The sequence below is a fragment of the Ceratina calcarata genome, unplaced genomic scaffold, assembly GCF_001652005.2.
Source record: "Ceratina calcarata isolate Rehan_Ccalc_2016 unplaced genomic scaffold, ASM165200v1 scaffold514.2, whole genome shotgun sequence".
NCBI classification, from domain to species: domain Eukaryota; kingdom Metazoa; phylum Arthropoda; class Insecta; order Hymenoptera; family Apidae; genus Ceratina; species Ceratina calcarata.
The window spans coordinates 847,414-873,747 of NW_017175971.1; the positions used below are offsets into that span (position 1 = coordinate 847,414).

The 26,334-nt window shown below is 44.6% G+C and overlaps 1 protein-coding gene across 3 annotated transcripts in view; it reads right to left on the reverse strand.

Moving 5' to 3' along the window:
• LOC108628279 (protein artichoke) overlaps window positions 1–26,334 on the reverse strand; it is a 213,467-nt gene that overhangs the window by 66,041 nt on the left and 121,092 nt on the right. Inside the window, exons 4-6 of one of the 3 annotated variants that reach the window (XM_018030099.2) lie at window positions 23,217–23,335; window positions 11,235–11,492; window positions 4,517–5,006 (exon numbers count right to left, since the gene is read on the reverse strand). In XM_018030099.2, the coding sequence (XP_017885588.1) occupies window positions 4,517–4,571 (55 nt within the window). In that variant the 5' untranslated portion in view covers window positions 4,572–5,006; window positions 11,235–11,492; window positions 23,217–23,335. Of the gene's footprint in view, window positions 1–4,516; window positions 5,007–8,528; window positions 9,089–10,036; window positions 10,306–11,234; window positions 11,493–23,216; window positions 23,336–26,334 lie in introns of those variants that run through there. The other 2 variants (XM_018030098.2, XM_018030100.2) reach the window with 2 other exon arrangements.

A 26,334-nucleotide genomic window follows, 5' to 3' on the forward strand; every position in this document is an offset into this window, starting at 1 on the left:
ATCGAAATATATTCTAAAAAGCGTCAAAAATTTCAGACTTTTTAGGTTTGTATTTCCTCAAGTCAGTTTCTTCCAACTTCGCGCGTGCAGACCAAATATCAGAAAGTTTTCTTTGGGTTACTGCTGATTACCATGAGAGTATATACAAGTTTTAAGTCACTATAATTTTTCAAAAAACCAATGAACTGATTTAAAATTTTGCAGGTAGCTTTATAATCGAATAACGGTTGACAAAAGTGAGGTAATTGTTGTTTCTTATCAGCGATGTATGATATAAATTTATTTGTGATAGCAATATTTTATTATAATTTATTCATTAAAATGCAGATTTTATATTTATAGGGAATCACGTATCTCTAAGAATATGTTTCTGCCAAAATTGTTGAACCGACAAAAAGGGATAGCTTGATAACTAGTAGACCAGTTGCATCATCCTATGCACGCGTTATCAGTGTGGCCAAACGATTCCAGATAACGGGTGATAACGCAATTATAAAAATCTGTGCCCGGTTTATCGAGGGATGGAGTCGTTTGGAACAGGAATCACAGCGATCCGAGCCTATTGTCGTGCTCGATAATGAAGCAGCGATGAGTATTCGGTTATCAACCAAAGAGCGGTTATCTGGTCACTGCAACCGGCTCGAAGCCTTCGACCTGGTCGCGATCGCGATTTCCACGGCCGTGGCAGCGGAGCCAGTCCTCGGACCGAAGCTAATTTGTTACACGACAGCTCGACTCCACCCAGCCGCCACTTAATCGGTCCCCGACGACCGAGACAGCTGTCGCGAATTAATTTGCCTTGCAAGTGTCAGGCGCAGTATCCGTCGTGTTATCGCGTAAATATGAGCGCGACTCGATTCCGTCTTCCGGGACGGATCGCCTGAACACGTGAGCGAAACTTCTCCTTGATTACATGTGTTCAAAACAAGTTCTTGATTACGTTTTTCTTAAGATTATTTGAGTAAACGCTTTCAACGTTTTTTTTTTCTTAAAAAAGAACGTGTTTGAATACTAGGAATTCTTTCTCGAACATGGTACGCGACACATTGTTAGAGTACTTTCATAGCTCTGAAGGAAACGGAGCTAAATCGAGGTTGAAAGAATGATCGATTCCAATTCGCGGTTGAAGGTCTTACTTTGAATTCGGCTCGGGGCGGGTAACACAAGAACTCGGAGAATTCAAGGGGCCGGGAGAAGAGAGAGAGAGACAGAGAGGAAGTCTCGAGGAGCAGTCTCGATGCTCGCGCGCACCGCTAAACGTTTCACGAACAATACCACGGATTGTTAATAATTGAACAATGAGCTGCAGGAGCTATAGGCAATCAGAGACGGTCGTTAATTTCAAACGTCGCGGCGCGCCGCGACGCGACGCGACGACGTCGGCGATGCTTTAACGAGCTCGTCAAGATCGCTTTGTTAAACCGTAACTTATATTCGTTAGTTAGTAGTTACGTAATTAATTTCATATAGCGTGCGCTTCATCGAACAATAGCCTCGACGGAACTTCGAAATTCCAGTTGCTTCGATATTGTTTGCTCGACGACCGCGGATGTTAACACTCGAAACTGTGTCAGTCGTGTCTCGGTGTCACCATCGCCTTTCCCTCCTCCAATAGACAATAATTACCAGAATTGATTTTGTCACGCGTTTCTTACCCCTCAACCATTTTGTTCAATAATGAGCTTGATCATCCACTGCGACAATTCACAAAGCAAGAATTACAACGAAGCTCTGTTACCCAATATAATTTACGCCTGTCACAACATAACATAATTCATAGCAGACGGTATAAGGCGGACGGTTAATAAATCATTTGGACAGATAACCATCTCGTAATCTAGATAATTAACGTGTTCCTCCCAGCCGGAGAAGGTTAAGGCAATGTATTTACGTTGAAAATTGGCGAACAGAACGAGCGCATGTATGGATGATACGCGTGAAAATTTCACGGAACCATCCCTTGCGAGGGCTCAGATTCCGTTGGTAACGCTTGTGGTCGCGAGGAATGCACGAAGGAACCCTTGCAGTACCGTTTACGATCTCTCGCAATTACCATCGCGTTCACCGCAGTTCCCTCGACTGGATCAGTCTGACAGGCGTTTCGCTTCGGTAATTCCCCTACCGAACCATTTCGAATGCCGAAGAATGTCATTAAAGATTCCGGAGTCTTAGGAATTTTTCCTGACCTGACCTCGCTGGCTATAAACGTTCGGTTAAAACGAGAAAAATAATTAGGCGGTCTCTTCGTTAAGACCGGATCCCTTTGACCTTTTTTTTTCCCTTTTTTCCCGTTGTGCACGAAACACGGATATCGTCGGCATTAATTCCGGAACGGTTCGTTGCACTCTCAACGAAACAACTCGGCGCGCACAATATTTCGTAATGCATCGCGCATAAATCTTCGAACGCTGCGAGGATAAATTATGCGGTAATGCATCGGGCAACGTCTTCCGTGCGTGGCGACGCTTCTTTGGCCGCGTACCAAAAGTGTGCTGCACTTTTGAGTGGCCAGCAAATACGATGCGTTGCGAGCCGCGACACAAACGTCATTGTTGAACTATCCTTTAACTTACCGACCCAGCAATTACTCTAATTGAATTTTTACGACAATAGTAAACAGTACGATGTAATTAATTTTCCAAATCTTCGCCATTGCTTTATTCTGCGTAAGATTTGATCTGCGCTTTCCCTATTCTTAACGAATTTATCGCTGGAGAGGCCGACCGTCAAGATAAAACGCGTTTCATTGTAGCCACCCTTCGAGTAAAGCCCAACGCGTCGCCATTCAGTTCCGACTTAAAACAATTGCCGCGAAGTCGGGACGAAATAAATGCGAGCGGCGCGTACAAATATTGACAGAAGCCGATTATTTATTCAAGCGGAGGGAGCTGCTTTCCATAACTTGTTCGCACCCGGCGTCTATTTGTTCAATTAGTAGAAGGAGTGTTTGGCGCGAGATTCGTAGGGGGCTCGAACGGTCCGGTAATTTCCTAATTGTTTCCCCAAAGCGTATTCGCACCGGCAAACTGCGCTCTCACTCCCGTCCCTAGTTCCCAGATTTAACGACAAAACTCCGTTGGCTATTTATGAATCATTCGCCGGGCGCACGTTGAACTTCGACTTCGTAAACAGGAAAAATGTTAAACAGCCACTTTGCTTCTACCTCGACTGTGTAACGCAAGATATTAACGCGAGCCCTATCGACGCTCTCTATTTTTCTGTCTGCTTTCTGTATTATTCTAAATTCGAATCTCAGTTGGCAATGGATGTTTGAAAATTTAATCAAATCTTGTCGAGGAGCGGTTCGTGCAAGAAAGATAAGCAGCAGCCTCATCTTCTTTCTTTTACGAATGGATAAGTGATTGAAAACCGTGAAGTTTTTTGTAATCCACCTGTATTTTCCTAGGCTCGACTTGACTCGGCGAAGTTCGACAAACGATAGCGGAAGAGGAACACGGTAAGAAGTTCGAGGGCATTTTTGTGCGGGTGGTGTGAGAAAAGTTCCGAGACCAATAGCGTTTGTCACGGGTTGCGAAGTGTGATTACGTGCTCACAACCGACTGAACGGCTTTCCGCGCGATCCGCGAACGAGCAAAATGTAAAACAATTCCCGAGACTTTGATGCATGCGAGCACTTCCCGGGTGAATATCGACGACGGATGTTCTCGCAGTCTTTCTTTGAAATCGGCCCGATTACCGTTCTCGTTACTTTCCTCCGCTGCTTTACGTAGCTCAATTTTCAAATGGTTTCAGCACCTAATTCCGAAGTAGTTGTATTTCATTCGGTATTTCCACCGGGGTGGAAGTAAATCAAATTCCGGTTCGATTAAAAGCGAGCGGTTCGCGCGGTGGATATTTCTGATGCCGCCGTCGTGGCATGCCGGCCGCGACAAACGCATTTAATTGCAACGGAATGGTAAAGCGGACAAACGCAGAGAGATTTCAGCCTTATTCCGTTTGACGTGAGAGCGCCAAGGGGTCGGGGATGGGCTGGATTGCGGACATCGAATCCGAAAACAAAGGAAAAACAACTTATCCGGCAAATGGACGGGCGAATCGCTGATTGAAAATTTTCCAGCCGTCCGGCAGCCGGTCGGGCTTCGATCTCGCGGATATAAGCGGATTAAAAGCTGCGTCAAAGCAAAATATGGCGAAACAGAGAGGAGTCGCTCTACCGTAGGCGCACACGGTAAACGTGAACGCGTCGCGTGATGCTTCGAACGTGTCCGGGGCTTATGATCTCTCGATATCTGACGCGGCATGTACTCGCACTCTTTTCGAATCGACTCGGTGCGACGGATCGCCTCGCGTTTCTGCGACATTTATCGTTCTAAGGTTCTTATCGCTACATGCGTTCTACGGAACTAATACACTGCACTGGGATCGTTTAAAACTGATCGTTTCTTATCGCGATGATTCAATTTATGTACGACTGTGCTCGTTCAACGGAGTCGCACTTGTCTATAATACTCGACGAATTGACATAACAAAAAAATCTGAAATTGGAGAGACTTACCCTTAAGCGCAGGTAGGAAAGAGGCAGGACGACGACTCGGAGACATGATCGCCATCGTAATTCCACTCAAACACTGGCAAGTCACTAGCACGCGCGAGCACTGAGATCAATCCTCCCCGGGATGGCAGCCGGATGAGCCATCGCCGGCTTTAATAACGATCGGCCGTTTCGATCGACGTCATTTCAGTGTGAAAAATCGATATACGAGCGATAACCCGTTCCGATACGAGTCGAACGTGATTTACTCACGGAGCCGTTCCGAGCTGACCGACGCGAGAGCATCGTCTACTCTCGCCTAATCGCGATTTCGCGCGGATCAAACGTTCGCGAGACTTGAACCATGGTTCTCATCGCGTTTCGCTTTCCCAAATCACCAATTGTCAACCGAAGGCCGTCTGTGCTTCGAAATGGCCAAGTATCTTCTGATTCGCAAACTCTTTCCAGCCTGAAGATTTGCCGATTGCCTCGGATGATCGTTTACTCTTGGATCCTGCATGAGAAAGAAGTCAGTGATTCGTAAGAGTCAATCGAACGATGATGAGAAGCTGTCAGTAAATCAGTGTAAATAAATGAACAAGATAATGAGCATCGATACTTTCTAAGATTGCGGACGTTTGCCAATGAACATCTAATTTCGGAAATATAATAGTCCTAATATTGTACACATCGAGCAGCAAGAAATAAAGTACAAAATTTATTTGCCGACCAACATAATAATAATAGGATGCAGAATCTGCATCAATGAAAAATAGATCGGGGGACCTCGCTGCTCTCTCTGCAGCGAGAAATCGTTCCGCGGTGGAAAAAATACAGAGGAAGATGAATCGGTGACATGAACACGGTGCAACCAGAATCAGGGAAAAATAGCCGAAACAGGGCGGAGTCAGTGGAGGGGGTAGTTCGATCGGTTTAATCGTTAATTCACGGCGTATCTGCCGTTCCTCGGAATTTTCAGCCACGGCGAAAACGAGTATCTGTGTATGTACATTGTTAATTGCCAGCGACCGCAAATTGAAACTAGCGCGCGCGCGCTTCCTGAGTCCTTCGGCATCGTAATTTACACGATCGCAGGAATCCTAAAACTTATACCAATACCTAAATTACGAAAGAGAAGTAGATGAACGAATATCAGAAGATGTAATTAACATTCTCAATGTCTATTTCAACCAACAATTGATAGCTCAACGTTACTAAATATTCCAGCTACTAACAATAAAGATGCACTCCTTGGGAAAACTCGAAACTTAAACTTCCTATCAAGCATTCCTAATCTCTCTCGAAAACCAATTGTTTCGAGGCACAGTATTAAAACTAGGCTAATGCACTTTTAAAGCAACGAGGTCTATCTTATTCATGTGTTTCAAACGCGATGCATCGTTACGACTAAATCGCAGAAAATACGAAGATTTCGTACAGATAATTTCACCGCGTTAGAATTGCAGGACTTTATCCCTCAATTTTCGAAATTCATTCGGTAATGTTTGTAAGATATCAGAGAGTTCGGCACCATCTTAGGTATAAATGATTAACAATGGTCGTTAAAGCACTCCCGGTATTCATAAATCGGGCGGACGGTTTATCGTGGCGCGGCGCGTCGTTCAAGCTCACTTTGTACAGCTTCCGGTAACCCGTAACGGCGGCTTAATGAAGTCGTAAAACGATCGATAAAGCACGCGAATCGCGCGTCCCCGTCCACGTCGCGTTTTGATCGTTCATCGCGATTCATCCGGCAGATTATCGTCCGAAAAAAGAATCTGGCAACTTTTGAAAAGCCTATACACGCAGTCAATAGCCAGCTACATCAATACCAGCTAGAAATTCAATATTATCAATTCTCTCATCGATATCTGGTTGGTCATAATAAGCGTAAGTTGATAATTCTGAAGATTTTTATGAAAGGCTTGGAAATTCATAGTTTGAAGGAGTTATAGATTGTTCTCAAAAGACGTTCCGTAGCGAATGGAAACTCCGCAGCGGCTCAATATTGTTAATATCTCATTATTGACTGACTTATCGAGTTTAAGAAGTTTAGTAGACTTCAATGGATTCAGCTATTTTATTATTGCACATATTTATCTGAATGAATGATCATTTTACTCGTCTCACGACCACGGACGAGATATCCCGCGACATTATTCGTCGTACGATGCCATGGACGAGTTATCCGGCGATCGATTAATCGGGAATAGCATTGTTCGACCCCTTGTACTCACGTACAGGATATACGGAAATAAAATTAGAATGAATTGGATCGCGCTAAGTTGTATCACTACGCGATAATGGGAACTCTTAATGGAACGAGCGTCTGAACACGTACTGGTTACCCAGAGGACTGTGAAAATGGGAAACAAAAACTATCGAGTCACGGTTACTGCGCAAAACAATGTTTACAGTTTCGAGGGTGGAGGATTGTTGTCGAACGTTTCGTGTCTGCTGACTCGTTGTAATCGGTGTACGTGAGAATGCAGTTGGTATAAGTCACGTGTTCGAAAAATTGAGACAACATTTTGGGGTACGTCACACGAAGAACTGTTATGTCACTTTATTTAGTATTAAAAAAGATGTTACCGGAAATAAATAACATCAATAATTCTAATTAGCAAACATCTTTTTTTATTTTTATAGAATTATTTTGAATTCGGATATTTCTTCTTCTATTTGTATGCTTAAGTCAAGTATGTAACGCGTTATTTCGAGTACCAGACCCTGACAGACGTAGATTAGACAGGAAAGAAAAGGTAATTGGCACTGTCTATCTTACGATCGAGCAGCGGGAAGCGTACGTTCCCAGAGGGTCGGTATAGCACTCGAAGAAAGCACAACAGGAAGAGTTCAGCTGTCGGAGGAATGCACCGGTCGATGTCCGGCGAGTGCATGACCGTGCATACGTTATCAAAAAACACAACGGGAGGAAACGCATTCTGGATTCATCAAGGCGTACCGAAGAATGCCGAGATGGCCAATACGATATCATCGTTCCTTCTATTCGTCAAATTCTCATTTCGTGACGTCACGATCGCGGATGTTCACCGATATCGAGTGCATAGGACGGATCGTTGTATACGTGGGTGCAAATAACGCGCGCATGAATATTTATCCTGCGAACGGATTTTTTCGCGGTCGTTATTTTTTCTTTGACAGCGATTTCAGGAGTCATTCGGATCTTACAACCGATCGCGCCCTCATTATTTTTTCGTCTCCCTCTCACAAGAATTCCGTGTGGGTCACGAGAATTTTCCTTGGATTTTTTTCGACCGCTTTTTTATCCGCATTCCGTGGAAACTGGGTGCTTAATTTAAATTCCATACAGACATTCGTTAGAGAAACCAATACGCGTATTCATTTATTCATTTCTTATTCATAAATTCTGTAAGATTAATCACCGCTTTGGATAAATCTATTTCGTACTTGTACGCAGTAAAAGGATAAAAAGTAGCTCGGTTCATTTTCAACCGGGGAAATGTAACCCGTCTGTGTTCTGAAAATAAAATCGGATCCACGACGGTTCATTTGTCATAGGTCGTCATTTCTGTGCGAGAAAACTCGGCGGTAACGAGTTTTACGTCCGCGTTTCTATACGGCAACAAAATATATCGATCGAAGTTCCCTTGTCATGTTGGTGAGAAAGTTAGTACGTAAGTGGAAGATGATGATATGCGAATTCGGTACGGAACAGTATTGGCGGCGATCATCGACCATGACAATAATGGAAATTTGCGACGTGTCACTGCTCTTCGTGACTGACGTCAGGTAATCGATTTTTTCTCAATTCCAGCAATCGAGGCGTTGATACGAGCGAAAACGTTGCGGAAGGTCAAAAGTTCAGCTGGTTAGTATATTAAGAAGCGACGCGGTCTGGCGTCAGTCCGACGATCATAACGTATTATGAATTACGATCGAGCGGATTATCCTTCGCCGCGGGCAGGGAACGCTTCGACTGAACGATGATAATAGGTGAGGAATTGCTACAATTGGAGCATCCGCTACTCGATGCCGTTTCTCTGACACTTACTTTCGTGTCCTTGACGAAAAACACCGAGTCACCATGAATCACTTACTACTCCGCTTCGCAGATGGGTCTTCATCAACCTCGTAACCCATCCCTGGCCACTTCCACTTTGCGCACGCCGTTCTTTTTAGATTGAATCAGAAACGAAATTACACTGGTCACTACTACGTACTCGGAGATGGAAACGGAGGAAAACCGATGGGGGAACCAATCCCCGCTTTCCTTTTAAATAATTTTTTCAGATAAAATAAAAAAGTCATTAATCAAATTGCCCATTGTCCTTTAAAATTCCATTTTTTTTTTTTCAAACCGTTGAATAGAAAATATAACCGAACGGATTTTTGCGATGCTCTCGGAGAAACGTTGCGAACAAAATAAAATTTCCTGAAAACTGTTCCGTTATTTGAAGTACACATCCGAACCAGGGGTGATTTTTACATGTGCCAGAGGGGAGAGAGGCGGGGCAGAGCTGAACGAGAAATTAAAAAGTCAAAGTTCCTCCGGCAATTTTTTTCATAATCGTGAGGTCTGGAGTACGCACAGAGGGGATATTTTCCGCGCGCGGCGGAGACGATTTAATTAGACTGCGTATACGCCGCCCCCTTTCGCGAAAAGGGTTAACGCACGAAACTCACCCCTGGTCGCACGGAGGGTTGCGCGTTTTCACGTAATATGGGGACAACGAGGCGTCGCGACGTAGTGCGGCGCGGCGCGAGGCGCAACACACGCCGCTTTCTTTTTTCCCTCCTTCTCTTTCGCTCCGTGTCCCTCGGCACTCGAGATTGATACGGGCCGACGGATCACGAGATTAAAAGTCCCCAGCAAGAAAGTTGGACCCGCTGCGTTCAACTACCACCCTCGTCACTCCCCTCCGGCCGCTCCCGCGCGCCTTTATTAAACTTGCTCCTCCCGGAGGTAAACGAGGTTCAAACGTTTTTGAAACGTGACTCTGCGTACTTTAAATTTAGATTGAACTACCGTATTCGCCGTGTCCCCATCGCTTGCCCCAAGATATTTTCAAGGGACCATCGGTCTTCTACCGTCCCGCGAAAACGCGTCTCGCGATGCTCGAGTCAATCTCAATCGCCGCGCTCTCTAATTACTGTTCCGTTAATTGCAATCAAAATACGTTTCATCTTTTCTCGGTTGAACCTTGTTTATTCACCTTCTAACACATTTGGATAAAATAAACAAGGAAAAGCTTTTCGTGAGAGATATTCTAACACAAAATCAGTGTGCCTACGGAGAGGAAGTAGCGAGAACGAGAACCTTTTACCAAGCAAAACATTTCTGTAAAAATGATTCTATGCGACCTAGCGCAAGCACGAGAGGATAATCTACGCTCCCCCATTCACCATCAGAACCGTCAGAGCCCATATCCAAACACGGTCATCAATCAATCAGTCTTTCCCTTCACCGTCTATCTATCGTCGATTCTCCGCTCGCGATGCCGAAATCCACGCTGCTACCGATCAAACTACCCCTTCCACAAACACGGTGCAACTGCATACCGTATAATATAATCCGGAGCAATCGCAGGCTTCTTTTTTTCAATTCCTCGTCTTGCGATCACGAAACTATTTTCTCGACGAGATGAACAGCGCCGAGGAGTGATTTTGGAAAAATGCGTGGCACTCCAACAGTTCGTTCGCGACGAGCTCGTTGGTCCGTGCGACGACGGAGGAGCACACGCGCTTCAGCACTTATTTCCGTCGACGGAAACGTGATACCGCGGTGAGAACGGTAGCTGACCACACAACCGTCGTTCCCATTGAAGAGTCGCCGGCGGACTGCGAGAGCTGAGAGCCTCCGACGCGATGGGAGCGGTGGAGCCGGCGCGAGAGGCGTGAGGCGGCGCGAGGGGGATGGAGAACGCCGGGTGCGAGCAGGAGAGCGAGATGAGCGTGGGTGAAAGGGAGAAGACTCGATTGAACGCTGGACTGAGGCGCAGGAGGACCGTCGGAAGGACAGAGACGCGTCCGAGGGGTAAGCAAAGGGTGGAAACACCGAGAGGGAACGGGGTTGAGTAGTGATGGGCATTCGATCCCTCTGTGTCGCGAGTTTTCGAGCGATTTAGTCGTACAGACGTTACAGTCACTTCGAATTTAAGGGCGTTCGACGGCTTTGAGTGCTTGCGAAGACCGAACGCCGAGCAACCGGTTAAAGGCTGTCCTGACAAATGTTGTGACAGAATCGTCGGATTAAAGACTCCGGCTTGATTCCCTCTCTTTGACCGGATCGCGTACGCGGGTCAAATTGAAATTATGCCAAAACGTGACACGCTTGTTACGTGCATCATGACTCGTACAATGGATCAAATGTTTCATACACGCGTAGTGACCTGTCCATTCGTATTAGGTTGTCGAATGTATACGTTATCGAATTTATTGCTGGAAGCGAGTATGAAAATTGTTTATTCAGTCGTTAAAATTGTTTGATGCGTGCACAAAATGTAATCTTGTTTTATGTATATTTACTGTCATACGTTGTACAACGACGATGTCATTAATAAATCAACGCGTTCGATGAGCGAATTAAAATTGTCCGCGAATTCTTTACGTGTATTACGTGGACGCCAGATGCGTTGAATCCATCGCTAGCGACCGAGATGGCAGAGAATAAGTACGGGGTAAAAAGAGGAACGCGATACAGAAACGCGAACCGAACCAGACGAGGACGGATACAAATAACATTCGAAGAGGAACTCACCTCTTGGTCTCTTCCTCGCTTTTCCTCTCCCGCGGCTTCCACTTTCTCCACGGCTTCGGCGTGCACCATCCGTACACCTCCGCACACGCTTCGCCTCCCCTTTCCACCACGTTCCTTAATGCGTTTCCTTTCTTGACCATCCTCGTCCCCATCCCTTCCTAGTCGCGTTTCTCTTCACCGTCCACCAGCAGCCGGTTTATCGGTACAGTCTCATACGGACCGAGGGGAGAAACTAGTCTGCGGTCTCACCGGCAAACGCTGAATGCAGCAAAGCGAGATACTTTGATTATCGAAGGAAAACGAAGTGGGTGTAATAGAGTTGGAGCATCCTGTTCGCTTGGGGATAATCTGGATTTCAAGGATGGGTGTGTTTATAGTTCTTTCAAGGGAAACTCTTGCGATCATTACGGGAATCACTCGGCCAATACTTTCTTGAGTAGAAGATTTAGTCTACATCGAGAATCATATTTTATTATTTCGTTTCGTTCAATTCTTAAATCAGCTCTAATTATTTAACTAAATTCGTGCGAATTAAGAATATAAAATTTATAGCGAATAAGTTTCAGGAAACGCAATGAAATAATCCAAAGTTAAGGACGTTTCACAGACTTTGCTGTAAAAAGAAATGTACCCACTTTTATTCTTACGTTTTTGTGTCCGGGTTGCCAGTCACGATTTCGAATGCAAAACCTTTTTACCTCGACCGTAAAACATGAGGGTAGCCACGGACGGCGAACGATCTCGGCCGAGAGATAATCTTAAGAAGCGTACAGGTCTTCATAAAATGGCGTAATTTAATAGGGATCACGTAGCCGAGGCTTTCGATATGTTTGACTGGCTTATCGTGTTCCTAAAACGTGACAGTCGCCCCGGTATCCGAGAATTTTATGATCGCGGGCTAAGCGTGTCTCAAAAGAGGAGGTGAGTTCACTGGCGCACACGCGCGCCACGGTCTCTCTCTCTACGAAGCCAATACCCGATATCCGGTTGAAAACTTCCCCAAGACGCCGCGACGCGTAATCTCCGCAGCAAATTGTCTGTCTCCGAGGTATCCCGGTTCTTGCAAGCCACTCGCTGATCCTTTTTCCTCCTAACTTCCCGCTAATTGACGAAAGAGTCGATTATATTCCCGGGGATCCGAGCAAGGATTGTTCGGGAGAAAACTGAGCCCGCCCTCTAAACGCATTTCGCTCCGCAGCAGTCTTCCCATCCCTGATGTTGCCGAAGTTATCGTGTTAATTCGACCGTGAACGTAACGCGATTCGCTTTGGATGCGGGCTAAAGGCACTCGGAGAGCTTTGTATCAAAAGCGGTTTCGATGTTCGTTCACTGTGCAGTCTACGATTCTTCTTAAGGAATGGATATTAGCAGAACTGTTCTATCTTCTTCGGCTTGAACGATTCGCAGCAAGGAGGATTACCAAATCCATGAATTAATGATTTAATTTAATGTTTATCAGGTATTTGCAAATTCTTGCTTCTTTTAGATGAACGCCGGCGTTGATAGCGATGCTTTTAGGTAGCAGCGTGATGTAAACGAAAGTGTACCTCATTTTGACATGCACAGAATGCAACACCCTCAAAGGCAAGAACAGCAGCGTTCGAATTTTCCATGGACCGCTCGGAAAAGCTCCGGCGAGATTAGGTCAGCTGGCAATTTCCGCGCCAGTCTTTCAAACTGCCGCGTCTTCTCCGACGCCCTCGAGCGATATCAAATTTTCTGGCTTCAAGTCTACACAGGATCCGTGGTGTCAAATAGCGGGAATTGTCGCCAGGGTAGACGTGACTCACTTTAAAGGGAAACGTGAATATAAAGGATTTGTTGTTGAAAATATGATTGTAAAAATTATTTTCAGTGGGAGACAAAAATAAAATTTACATATGGTTGAACAGGCAAGTGGGAAATAAAATAGTAAATTCGAGGGTCTCTACGATTGGTAGAATCCCTTTTGTGCGTGCCGGATCCGAGTTTTTCATTGTACGCCTGTTCCCCTGGTTTTTCATGCGTGATAGACAGTTTGAAACAGTGTCGGATTTGCGTTAGTTTTACATTCTGTGCATCGTTCGAGGATTTTCGGCATGGCCTAAATCACAGGGGTTGTTACCTGGCATGCCATAAGTGTATACAACGTGATGTTCGTTGCATGCATATTACAAATTACACGACGGGATTATAATAATCTTATGTTTCTTCATTATTGATCGTGTAGATTCTTGTAACATCGTCAAAAGAATAATACATTTCTCAGTTTTACTGAGAAAATCCTTGCACAAGCGTTCGCCGTCCAATTCCGACTGGACGTGTTTATGACGCGTCGAACGTGGCATTGGGAAAGAGGGCGACGATTATGCAGACGTCACCCTCCGATATATAAAATCGCCGTCCGCTTTTACTCCTGTCGTCTCCGTCGCCATTTTGGTCGCCGTCGTAGCCGCGTACGTGATGCTCGGGCAAAAAGTTGCGCCCGGTTCTACCGAGGTCCGTTGGTCCGGAAGTGCCGGACATCGGGGTGAAATACGATTGCACGTCGTCGAATGCTTGGCCCATTGCGAACACGAGAAATAGTCTCTCTTAGACGGTTGGCGGAGGGAGAGAGAAAGAAGGAGAGATCCGGGGTCGAAACCGAGCTGGTGTACAAATTCGCGAGACGCCACTCGGCGAAATTTAATTACCCTTCCCCCGGACGAGAAATTGATGACAGTTGGGTCTCCGAGTGTCCTCTGACACAATACACTGTGGTAAAACGAATTAAAAGTTAGCAAGCTAGTTTTCACAAGTTTAGCAGCTTAAGCAGTTCGGTTAGTTGGACAAGAAGTAAAAGGAGACCGATTAACAGTAAAGGTGCAGCGATGATTCGCATGATTATTTTAGTGACCGTAATATTTCCCTCTCCTCGCTTTGTTTAACGGCTTATATGCATCTGGTTGTTATTTACGTTCGCCAATGAATAACAATGAACGGTCCCCACGAATGCAGTTCGCACGCGCGTCTATAAATCCGTGTACCGGCGTGACAAATCTCGAGCAAGGCGCAGTCACCAGGAATGGCGGAGGACGCACTAAAACACGGCCAAACGACGAGGAAACTACGCGATTTTCATGCGTACGACTGCATGCCATGCAAATTCTAGTCAGATTACTCTACGCGAGTCGCCTTTTTATGCCTCCAAGGAATTATCATGCGAACATAGGAACAAGGATAAGCTTGGTCTTAAATATAGGAACATGCAATATATCTGTTTCTCCAGTTTGAAATTATATTTAATATGATTAAGGTGAAACTTATTTTTGTTTAAATTGCCTAGATCCAATTCTAGTTCCTATCATTATCTCCGATCTACAATCATTTGCAGCGACGTTTACACGTCTTCGGGCACGCAACGTACAATACGCATTTTGACAGAGAGACGCCTACGGTTTATGGCCAGGCCGTGTGTGTGGCACGAGTGGTGGTCGAACAAGCGCAAACAAACCAGTCCATATCGAATATCGGCGTAACATTGTTTCGCACCGGGCGCGGAAAGCCCACGGGACAGGACAGGACAGCAGGTCGCGTGACAATGTTTTGCAATTCATGCACGTCGGGAGGTGAGAGCTCGACCCTTCGTGATCGAATAACTATTGACATTTTACTCAGGGATGCCTTGGCTCGTGGAAAAACAATCAAAGCCACACCTTGCTCATTACAAAATGAACACGTTGTTGGCACTCTATTTTTATTGATCATTGAATCACGAAGGATGAAGTAATTAAGATGAATACTTTTTTATATTCAGTTGGATTTTAAAGATCTGGGAGATCGTTTCCAGGGCGATACGCAGCGAAAGAAGGAGCTCATTTTCATGATGAACGATGCATTTCTACCAGATTAATGATAGCGGTTAATGGTTTTCTATCAACGAGTACCGGGGTGGGGTGAGGCAATTTGCTATGCGTAATTGAATAACTTAGAACTCGCATTAATTTCCTCGGGTTGAACGATCTGTTCAACTTATAACCGTGAAGTTTGTTATTCGGTGCATGAATAAAACCGATAACGAGCGGTGCTTAACCTCACGTAATGCAATTCAAGTAGGATCTTCGAGATTATCATAAATTAAGGCGCCAACTTTGTCAAACACAACATAGTAGTTCGTGTTCCTCTTGCGAGGAAAAAGTGTGTTTGCGCATGCCGTGGAATTAATAGAAGAATCTTAACCGGGCGACGTTCAACGACAAAAAAGCCAGGATCGCATTAATTAAACTTATCAAATTTTTGAACGGCGTCGGCGGCGAAACCGAATAAGAAAAGAAACTCTCCGCCCGTTTAAAGATAACGTTAAGTTCTTTAAGAGTTATTCGATTTACACTCTCGGTGTGTGATTTTTTGTTCAATATATTATCTCACTTTTTGTCGGTCGACTTCTGGCGAAAGGAAAAACGAAGACCACTCGAATCTCATATACCGGCTCCCCAGAAGGTGAGTGCTAAGCACTTTTAACAAACAACATTCTGAGCAAAGCGATATTTCCCAGGCGGAAACATAGGAGCATACACACTCAATATTATAATATCGAAATTAACGTGTCGCGTCGCCGGCTGCTCGTTCGCTCGCCGCGGCGCGCACCGCGCCGGCCTCATCATAGTAACAGCTTATTAATATTTATGTTGGGCCGCTGTACGATATTAATACGTTTCGGACAAACAGGTTGTCCTGTTCACGTGGCAATCTCAGAAGCTCATAGTACTATAAAGTTCGAGCACCTTTGTAAATATTCACGAGATTAAACACCCGCACGTGTGCGAGAGCCAGCCGGCTGACGTCCCGTCAAAGAGACTTTTCCATCGTTAAATGGGCTCGTGGAAATGGCACGGCGAATTAGAAAGAATTAAGAAGAGCAATAAACTTCCTAGGGAATTACCAGAGCAACTTTGAAACGAAGTGCAGGCGAATAGGAAACGAAATGAAGTTCCGGTAACGCGTTACATTTAATAAACATGCTTTCAACAGGAATTATTATAATGGAACAGGAATAAATTATATTTGCTAGTAGAGTTTGTTTAATATGTATTATTTTGCGCAAGAGCTTCGGAGGAAGAATATTTCGCGGAAGTAGGTCGGCGAGGATCAGAATTTGCATGTAAATTCTCAAAATCAGTCTCCGCGTGAGAGACTGAACGTAAGACGGTTGCACAATTTTTCCAGATAAGTTATATTTGCGAGCTATTGTCCGATCGTGATTGCATTCTAAACCAGCGATGAATTTACTGTTAATCATTCAATACGTCGTTCCTTTATTCGTCCCTTGCCCCGTTATTATAAAATAAATTGATCTTAACCGGGGAGCTTTCGCGTGTATACCAGGTCGTATTTAATGCAGCATCGCGCGGTCGCATTTATCAGCTTACACGCGAAAGACAGATCCACATTATTACTTGCTACCGATCGGGCACAATGCGTGGTAGACAATGACGCATAATACGATGGCTCTCCCTTTTCAACCCCGGGCGCGCTTCTCCCTTTCTGTTCGTTTCGAGCGTGGCAAGCCGTAGTGTTGCCGACCGCAAACAATGAACTCGATGGGTGCTACACACGCGAGGTTAAGCGGCCTCGGGTATATAATGGCCTATTGTGAAAATCAGTTAATTTATGCCAAACTGTTGTCGCTTGCCATCTGCATTTCGGACACCGGCTTCTTTGTTCCTTTGATCGTTGACGGGGGTAGGGGGGGAGGGGTACCTTTTGATTAATCGTTTGAGCAAAGTGGCACACGGAGGCACCCGAGTCTTTAATGAACTAAACTATGAGACTATGGATCTCGAGTGATCGTTAAATGTGCTGCCATTAGAGAAAGAGAAAGGACATTTTTATATTTAAGTAGATACGGATTTACTTTGCGTGCGCGTTACGCTTGATGAAATGCTTTTAATAGTCCTCTTAGGAAACGCCGTGAGAATGCCTGGCTGCATTCAATAGTCGAGATAAAGGTAATTTTTAGAGAGAAGCTTTTAATTTCGCGTAAAAATTTCCAGCAGCTGTTACTTTTTCATGCTAATCGAGATGCAATTACCCTTCGCGCGAAAGATGCTCGGACGCAATAAGATCAATTAAGGAACGTTCGCTCGATTCCCCTCGGCCTCCGCCTAAGCTGCGCGCTATTCGCAACCATTCCTGTGGATAACGGTGTATGATCGTTAATGGACTTCGATTATCGATACCGTGGCGGCGGGTACACGGGGACATCTCGTAGTGCAATGGGCGAACGCGGCACGGAAATAGGAAACAAGCTGTATAATCCTGTCAAGCGACGTTTGCGTTCCGTGCTCGTTCCAACGATGCATTCTTAAACGGTTCAATGGTACGTTATCAAATCTCGCGACGTGTATAATATCAAACGCTCGAATTAAGCTGCTTTTCAGTCCGATTGATAAACACGCTAATTGTAAGAGCCGGGCGGAGCGCACTAGAATTCATCTTCGCTCGCAGCAACTACGAATACACGGATTACTGAATTTCCTAGTTGAAATACGTAGACGTAGACGTAGACGTAGACGTAGACGTAGAAGTTAGTTTACTGCCACCACGTTGTAGATAAAATGAATTCATTAAAACTCCACGGTCTTCCGAACAACGAAGCCGATCGTTACGAGGCAGATCTCGTTTTAACGATAATCAACCGCGAACGATCTCCACTATTTTCCAAATTACATTTCAACAACTCGCTCTGTGTTTCTTGTGCCTTCGTAAAACAATGCCGCCCACTCGACAGCGACAAAAGGAATATAGTGTGCACGAGCGGAACTTATACTATACCTTCGCAATGGCCAAACGAAACGAAACGCTGGGCGGCAGCTTTGTCGTCCTCGGAACGCTGTCCGGTTTACAAGAGACGCGACGGAAACGCGAGGGCGTCGGGCTACCCGGCCGGCCTCGCCGGGACGCTTAAGCGACGCGGCCCGAACGCAGCAGAACCTGCTATCCGCTTTTCGTCCGGCCATGCGTAGCCGTGTGCGAAGCTCGGTCAAACGGCCGCTTTGTAAACCCGTATTTCGCTCTGTACCGAGCATTGGTTGACATGGTTCCGGTGGCTTCTGCCATCGGTTACGCGTTTCCGTTCCGCGTTGCGACCTGGAATCGACGCATCGCTCTTCGGGCCGAACGTCAGGGGTTTACCGACGTAATCGCCAATTCAAAGAAGCGACATACCCGCTCAGAGATGCTTTGTTAAACGTGAAAAACCGATTCCTTTTTATTTAAAGGTGTCCTTTGTTCATCGTCAGAAATTAACTTTTTAAAAGTTCTCTCATTCGTTTCACGGTTGTTCAGTTCTAAATCAGAATTAAATTCCCAATTTAGAACTGTAATGAGATTTGAAAAATCTAAATGTTGTCTACGTTGATTTGACAAATGCCAAGTTTATTTCTGATATTGGATTTTTAATCAAAATTCGCGTATTCGTTCGTGACAAGGATAATAACTGTTTGAAGAATGTGACAAACTCGAGATGTTCCTGCCGAGAGAGACCGAGAGAGAGAGAGAGAGGGGCTGGCAAAAAAATTTATATGAAATCCCTTTTAACGTCTGCGAGCGATCACAGATAACCGAGTGATATATCACGGCGTTGATTTCAGCCAACTAGGTGGCACCGAAAGCTGCTCGGACTCCGGCGCGGGCAATATTTTCACGTTAATTCGTTGATTCTCTCGAGCCGCCGCGAGCTACGGAGATTTATAATGAAAGTTTATTGGCGTTACACCCGCTACCGTGGACAAACGTGCTCTCCGTCTCCTTTATCCCTCTCCTCATTAAAACTTTCAATGTACGAGCTGCACATAGATTTTTGTCGACTCTTCCCTCGATTTTTATCGAAACGCATAAACCCCGAGTCCATCGAGCGACGCAGGACGTTTGCAATTAGTCGAGCAATCAATAGCGAGCCCTTTCGCTCTATCTACGGAGCGTAAATAAAATTATCAAACGGGGAACGTGTTTGTAATTCGCAGCTGATACGCAATCAGAAGCACAGGGGCGATCGAAGCAGGTCGTCCCTCATCAACCGCGGCTAGCCGATCAAATCATTTCTTCGTTAGAAGCTATGCACATTCCCCATGCGTCTATCCATTTTCCGCATAATGCAATCGAAATTACACGGCCAACGAGGTATACGTGTGTGCGTCGCCTTTATACTGTTCGATACAATTTACAAATACCAGCAACGTTTACTTCTGTATTTCTTGAGATCGATTAAATCGATCGATTCCAATGTTTGTCGTCTTTTAGTAGCATCATCATCGTCGATTTGAAGTTAACTATATTTTAATATTGAAAACTGTCCAACGTTTTGATCTGGTAATGGTCTTTGATCATTCTCGACTAACTCTAAGATCAGATTGTTGAACTGTTGAGAAATGACTCTAGTTAATCAAATGGTGAAGACAGAACTGTGAGCCGAGGGCAAATCGAACCTAGCCACAAAATCTCGTTTGGCAATATCCTGGACTTTCAGTATTGTAATCGATATCGAATCCGTTTGGATACGTCAAACCACGTTGCCGTTACGCTAACGACGTAACGAACGAAAGAGACGAGGCTATCCCGAAATCGATAGAGTTTGGTCAGCGTTCGGTCAGGAACGTTTTATTTTCGGCCTCTCCTTCTTTTGCTTCGATTTCCGGCGTAATTGCTTGCATGCACGCTGTCTTCCTTCCTTCGTCCGACGTAATCCATTGATAGATGGGATAGTGGTACCTTCTCATTTTGGTAATTCGAACCGAGACCGAACGCTTTTAATAGTCTACTTTGAAGAATCTCGAAGAAATGGTTAATTGTTTAGCGAATTCAAACAGTTTACTCTTATCTAGATCAGCTCGTTAAACGCTCGATTAAAAGTCATTTATCAATTAAGTCAACGAGTTTGATACGAGTGGATCTTTAGTCGATGTTTCTACTCAAACAACTTCATAGTCAGTTGACGAGTTACCAATTAGAGTACGTGTTTCTTTATTCAACCAGGACGTTTAGCGTGCTCGAACCAATCTAAGAATCGTGTCCCGATCGACGAACGTCCTTGTGCACGCGAATCGCTAATTAAAAGCTGACGCTCGATCGCGCGCGGCAACGTTCGAAAATCGATACGGCAAGACGAGGTCCGGGGAAAGATGTTACTCGCGTGGAACGCTGGAAAATCGGGGAAAGTTGACTTTCCACGCGGTGTTCCCCCCCGTAATATCTCTTTCGCCAGGTACAATTAGCGGTTAACTCTCGTGGTTTCGCACGCCGAGCACGTTCGCGAATGCTTCATAAAGCGTTACTCTGATTCTCTCTCTCTGTCCCTCGTTCACCCTTGTTATCTGTCTCCGTCTCCTTTTGGCCTCGCGAGCTTATCCACTTGGTCGTTTACGAGCTGCGCTCAAAAGTTTCGGTAGGCACGTTAATGAGAAGAAAAGTCGGAACTCGAAGTTGGCACGAGATTTATGACGGAACTCGACAATGTAAACCCGAGTGGATTAGCGAATTTGTTTAACGAGTTTGTTGACTCATTAAAAATTAATGAAACAATTTTGAATTTGATTAATTAAATTATGTGTTAACTGAATTCTGACCAATCAGTGAATCTACATAGTTGATTTCAATGCAATGAATTAATTAACCGACGCAACGAACACGATTCGCTAAGAGGAATCTCTTGAAATCAAGATTCGATGCTGTTTATTCCTGGAATAATTTGTCAAATGTATACTCTCGTCTCTAGCTTTCGCTTCAAAGGAAATCACTAGGTTTCCTTTCCTACTTTCGTCCAGGTTATCTGGTTTCCTAGGAAACTCTGTGGTACTAATTCTAGGAAACGTAGTTTCAATTTTCAAGCACGTTTCCTGATACCTCCATCCAATTTGTAGCCAGTATAATTCAATAGGATAAAGATCACCAGATGTTATCATGCTTTTTCCAAGGTTTCCCCTTTCACTTTATTACTTGCTGGTAATGGGAGTGATCTCGGAAATCATTCCGTCAAGGATGAATTCTGGGTCAGCAAGTCTGAATGAAATCGATTGCTCGACGCGCGCATCTCGTCGTGAAATCGGTTTATACGGAGTTAAAAAAAATAAAATAACCGCAGATTTAACAGTACATTGCGCCACGTGTATCCAAACTTTTGATCGATCGTGTATGCGCGCCTCCTTTCACTCTCGTCGTTCCCATCCCCCATTCGCGTTCCACTGCAATCAGCTATTTATTTACTCGTCCTCTTTCCCCGAGGTTCCGCCTTTACCTATGAGATTGCGACGTTTGACGCAGGAAGCTGAAAACTTCAAGGAGTGGATCGCAGCGTACAGGAAATTACTATAGTCAGCAGTATTACGTGTAAAGATAATGTTTACCCCGCGATCCAATTGGAAAACGAAAGTACAGAACATTTTCTCGAGGCGCGAAGTCGCCTGCTAACGAGCGTTAAAAGAGTTCTCCAGATTAAACTTCGGTTAATTAGCGAAACAGGCGAACAAAGTTAACCGAGAAAAAAAAACAATAAGATCTCGAGACATTGGTATCAGGCTTAGCCGGGACGGCAACAGTGATTCCTTCATCTCTCGTAGCGTTCAGCTAATTTCGAATTTGACTTGCTTAATCAAAAACACCGAGAAGAGAGTACGCGTCATGCCAGTTTATCACGAGCGTGCAATGCTAAAGCATCGTGTAATTTCTTATTAGCTAACCCAACAACGCATTACTCATCGGCGAAATGTTTTTTAATCTCTGGCTCGGTCATGAATCAGCGATAAAACTGTTCGAGGGGGTTGAAGAATAAAGCTTGCCGGAGGCTTGTTTGGAAGTTCGCTCCGGGGCTTCCGGTTCATAAACCGTAGGATATTTTTCACGGGAGCGAAAGGCAGACGAATGACCGCACGCGTGTGCAGGTTAATTCGCATTTTACATTAATTCGCTGTTGTGCTACCGTTCCCACTAAACGGGCACCGCCTCACGTGAATTACAATCACATCGGGTCGTAGGCGAGAGGCTTGCTGCGGCACTTAATAACAATTACCGGGAAAATTACGATAAGCCGCGCTTTAGTGCTGTAAATAAGAGGGCCGAAGACCCCCGGGCTATTTTTATACATATATATATATACATCCTTTTCCAGCTTTCTTCGCCAACTATTACCACTCCACTCGTTCCCTTTTTTTCCTTTCTACTTTCGACGGTGGAAACGGTGGCCGTGCGGCTTTCTTTCGTTCTCCTAATCTTTCCCTTTCTACCGTTTTAATTGTGATTTATCACAGACGCGTGCTCGCTCGTGAAATCTTCCGCGTAACCCGCTGCTGGCTTACCGTATAATTAGGGCAACTAATTAAAACACTCTCGTGTTTTCAAAGTCCATAGTTCTCAAGTTTTCTATCCCGGAATCGAGGATGAAGAAGTAGGAGTATATTAAGAATGTTATTGGTAAATGAATAATTTATAGACGAGAAGATTCTGAAGATAGTTTTACCGTAGTTGTAACCATAACCAACCCGGATCTGCCTGCACTTATATATGAATAAATTATGTTTAAGTTAAGAGCGGGGTTATAAAGTAGCGGCTCGTTTATTCTTTGAGCTACTTTACCACCAAAAATTACGATTCTCTTATTTTAGGTAAGAAATCGCCAGTATAATTTCAGCTTTAATGCTAATTAACCAAATGTGAGAATAGTATTCTGTAGCTAGCTAAATGTCACAGTTTAGGAAATTTCTAAATCCTACTGATTACACACGTAAAGCACTGTCTCAATTTTCTTACTTAGAAAATAAAACCTGGAGAAAGTAATGGAATACGAATCATCCGTTCTTCGCCAAGATTTCTCTCTTCGACGATACAAATTCAATGGACGCCTTTAAAATAGATGCGAAAATCCGTGAAGTATCATATTCTATACATATAATTCACGGAGGTTATACTTGGCCGGTCTCCGACAATAAGAGCAGATCGAATCAACGACACTCAATGGCCATCATTTGGACTCACCTTTCGCTCGAGTCTCATCCTCGACCCTCGGTTTGAATACTCCCGTTTCAATTAGTCCCGCTCGCGGGTTACTTGTTTGCAGAGATTCTGCTGCCCACCGCACCCCGCAGTCGCATCGCCTAGGAAAGAAGATAAATTTACAGGACGGTCTCGTTCGCAGTAGGCTCCGGGAGTACATTCTTCATCCTGACCATCCCTCCGTTTCTCCACCTCCCTATTTCGTTTCACCGTCCCCTTTCTCTTTACTCGTTCATCCGTGAGCCGCGTCGCGAATACGGTGCACAGTTGCCCGCGAGATTTATCGCGGTTATTAAAAATTCGAGGCCGAAACCGAGTCACCGAGCCCGAGATGTTCCCGATTCGAGGCTGACCGAACCCGGGTGATTTATATCAACGAAGGTATCGGTATCGCGAATTTATCGCGTCCGTGATCGCACGACGCCCGATTTTCTTTGTTCGGGGACCCTTGCGTTCTCGCTCTCTTCGGCGCGATGCTCGAACCGAGGGAAAATAATGAGTGCCACGGACCCGGGGGAGAGAAAAGAGTCTGTTCTCGCGCGAAGTGTGCCTCCTTTGAAAATCCAGCTCCGTCCATAAAGAGAACGAAAGAAAGGGAAGCAACTAGCATTAATCATACCCATCGTGACCATGTTTCGACTCTCGTTCGGCTAATGGCGACTTTGAGAGCTTCTTCTTGCTCCATAATTAATGAAACATACCCCTGCTGGCCCACCTTTGCGTTTGTTAAATTTCTATTTTTTACCAGAGATTTCCTTTTGACATAAAACTCGGACTCTGCTCGTCACATAATTTCACAGGCTGATTACGTTATTTTTGTTTAGTCGAGAACATTATTTCAGCATGTCTAATTAACGTGTCGCTACTCACTCAACTGCAACCTCTGTTCCTTTCGCTCTTTGTGTATTTACTAAGCGCGGTCGCAGTGTACTGATCCAATTACCCGATTTTTTCATGGATACTAGTTCTCGCTGGCGCGCCTCTGCTTCTACCTTCGCGTTAATTACCATTTACATCGACCCGTGTAAAGCTTTTAAGTTCGTTTAGCCTACAGAGTTTCTAATCTCTCATCCTTATCACCTACTTAGATTATCTCATCCCTATTTTACCTTACGACAGGTTTAACCATGTATTACGTGATTGTTACATCACCGGATCAGTTCTGCTTCCACGCGATCTAGTTTGTTGACGCCCGTGTCTGACTAGATAGCGGCTTGTTCTACTTAGACCGGTTTTAATCGTAATAATGAACTTGTTCGTCAAGTTTCTTGGTTGATTTCATTATGCATACAAAAGTTATGATCCGAAGTAACTCAGTCTGACTAGAAGTACCAATTTCACTTACGGTTCAACGACTACCTTCACTTCTACTACTACTTTCTTTAATATAAAAGTCAGTTTTATTAAGAGTACTGTCATTAGGTCAAATACTTGGCCAACACCAGATTCGTCTTTTTACGAATGTTTTCCAATATCCACAGGAGCATCGTAACGGACACACGGTTGGTTAATATTCAAACATCCCACCGGAGCTGGCAGGAATTTCATCGTTCTTTGGAAAAGAAAAATTATCCGCAAGTGTTATAGAGCCGCGCGTTCGTTTCCCTATTTATAGGGGTCGATTCGCTACGGGAAACCTCGTCCCGGGAATTTCAAAACCGTCCTTCCGTCGCTTTACGACCGATCGGCGGGTTACAAGCGGTGCCCATCGCAACGGAAGCGATCGTCCTGCGTCGTGGAACGGCCGTACCCGAAACCGACTGGGAACAGGTGCAGCTCGGTTCTCGCCGCGAAAATATTTTCGCGAATTTATGCCCGCTCTCCGCGGTATTTTCATGGTTCGTTGCACTCCCTTCTTATCTCTAGCCTTGGCTGGAAAATCGGTAAAGCGGGAATGCGGGGCGATCGCGATGCCGGAAGATATTGGCCCCTGCCGCTTTTCATATCAAAGAACGAGAAGGTGCCGCGTTACTTTTTCATGGAATCGCGTCACGGAGCCGTGCAAAAATTCGTTTGCGCATCGAGCCGCCCGTCTGTTGAGCGAGCGGATATTCCTTGCGGTGTTTTCGCCGGAAACGGCAACGTTACGTGGTGGCAACAGTCGGCGAGGATTCAGGAAATTTCGCGCAACTGGTTACAGACTAGTTCTTGCTACCGAATATTGTCTGATTCTCCAATTTCTCTGTCACAAATCCCTTTCGCTACTACGGGTGATTATAGTCGCTCAGCGGAAGTACCGCTCGGCGGAGAACCCGCCCGTAACGAAAGGGTTAATTAAAGTATACGATGAGTCGATAAGTTTGAAATTATTTACATATAAAAAAATGAACAAAATATTTCATCGATTGATTTTTCCATTGATTCCAACAAGTAGATTCGTGAAAATGTTAATAGAAAATTAGTATGAGCTCGACGGTGCTTGCTTTAAACTATGCTGATAAGTTTAATCGGTCGGTTAAAAGTAATTCCAAAAATGGACTCGTCAATTTTCAAGTTTCACGGACAGGGAGCTTAATTATCAAAATGACTACGCCGCGTTCTCGTTTAATTAACCATCCATTATCGCTGCCCAGGAAGCATCGATTTGTTAAGCCGAGCGAACTTTCGTCCTGTCTTTGATCTCTGCGCGTAAATGAAACCGAGGATGATGACCGCTGAAAGAGTACCGAAAGTTTATTTTGCCTTGATCTTGCTCGCTCTTCATACCAAAAGTTTATTAGAGCTTTAAGGATTTATTGGCTATATAGTCAATCCCAAAAGTTTATGCACTTTAGAAACGCATTTTTTAAAAAGAAATCAGACGTTGGAAGAACATTGCTAATAATAAACAACAAAAAAAAATTTTCGATTTTTCCGAGATTTTTCCAAGGGGTACCCCTTCAATTTCTTCCAAATTTTCGTTTTTGGCCAATAACTCCTAAACCCTTGGAGATGTGGGAAAATTGCATAGGACCTTTTTTGTAGAGGACGACGAGATCTACAATTTCTGTATAAAACTTTCTCGCTAGCATTAATATTTAACGAGTTATTGAGGAAAAACGAAAAAACAGTTTTTCGCAAATTACTCGGTAACTATTGATGCTAGCGAAGAATTTTTATA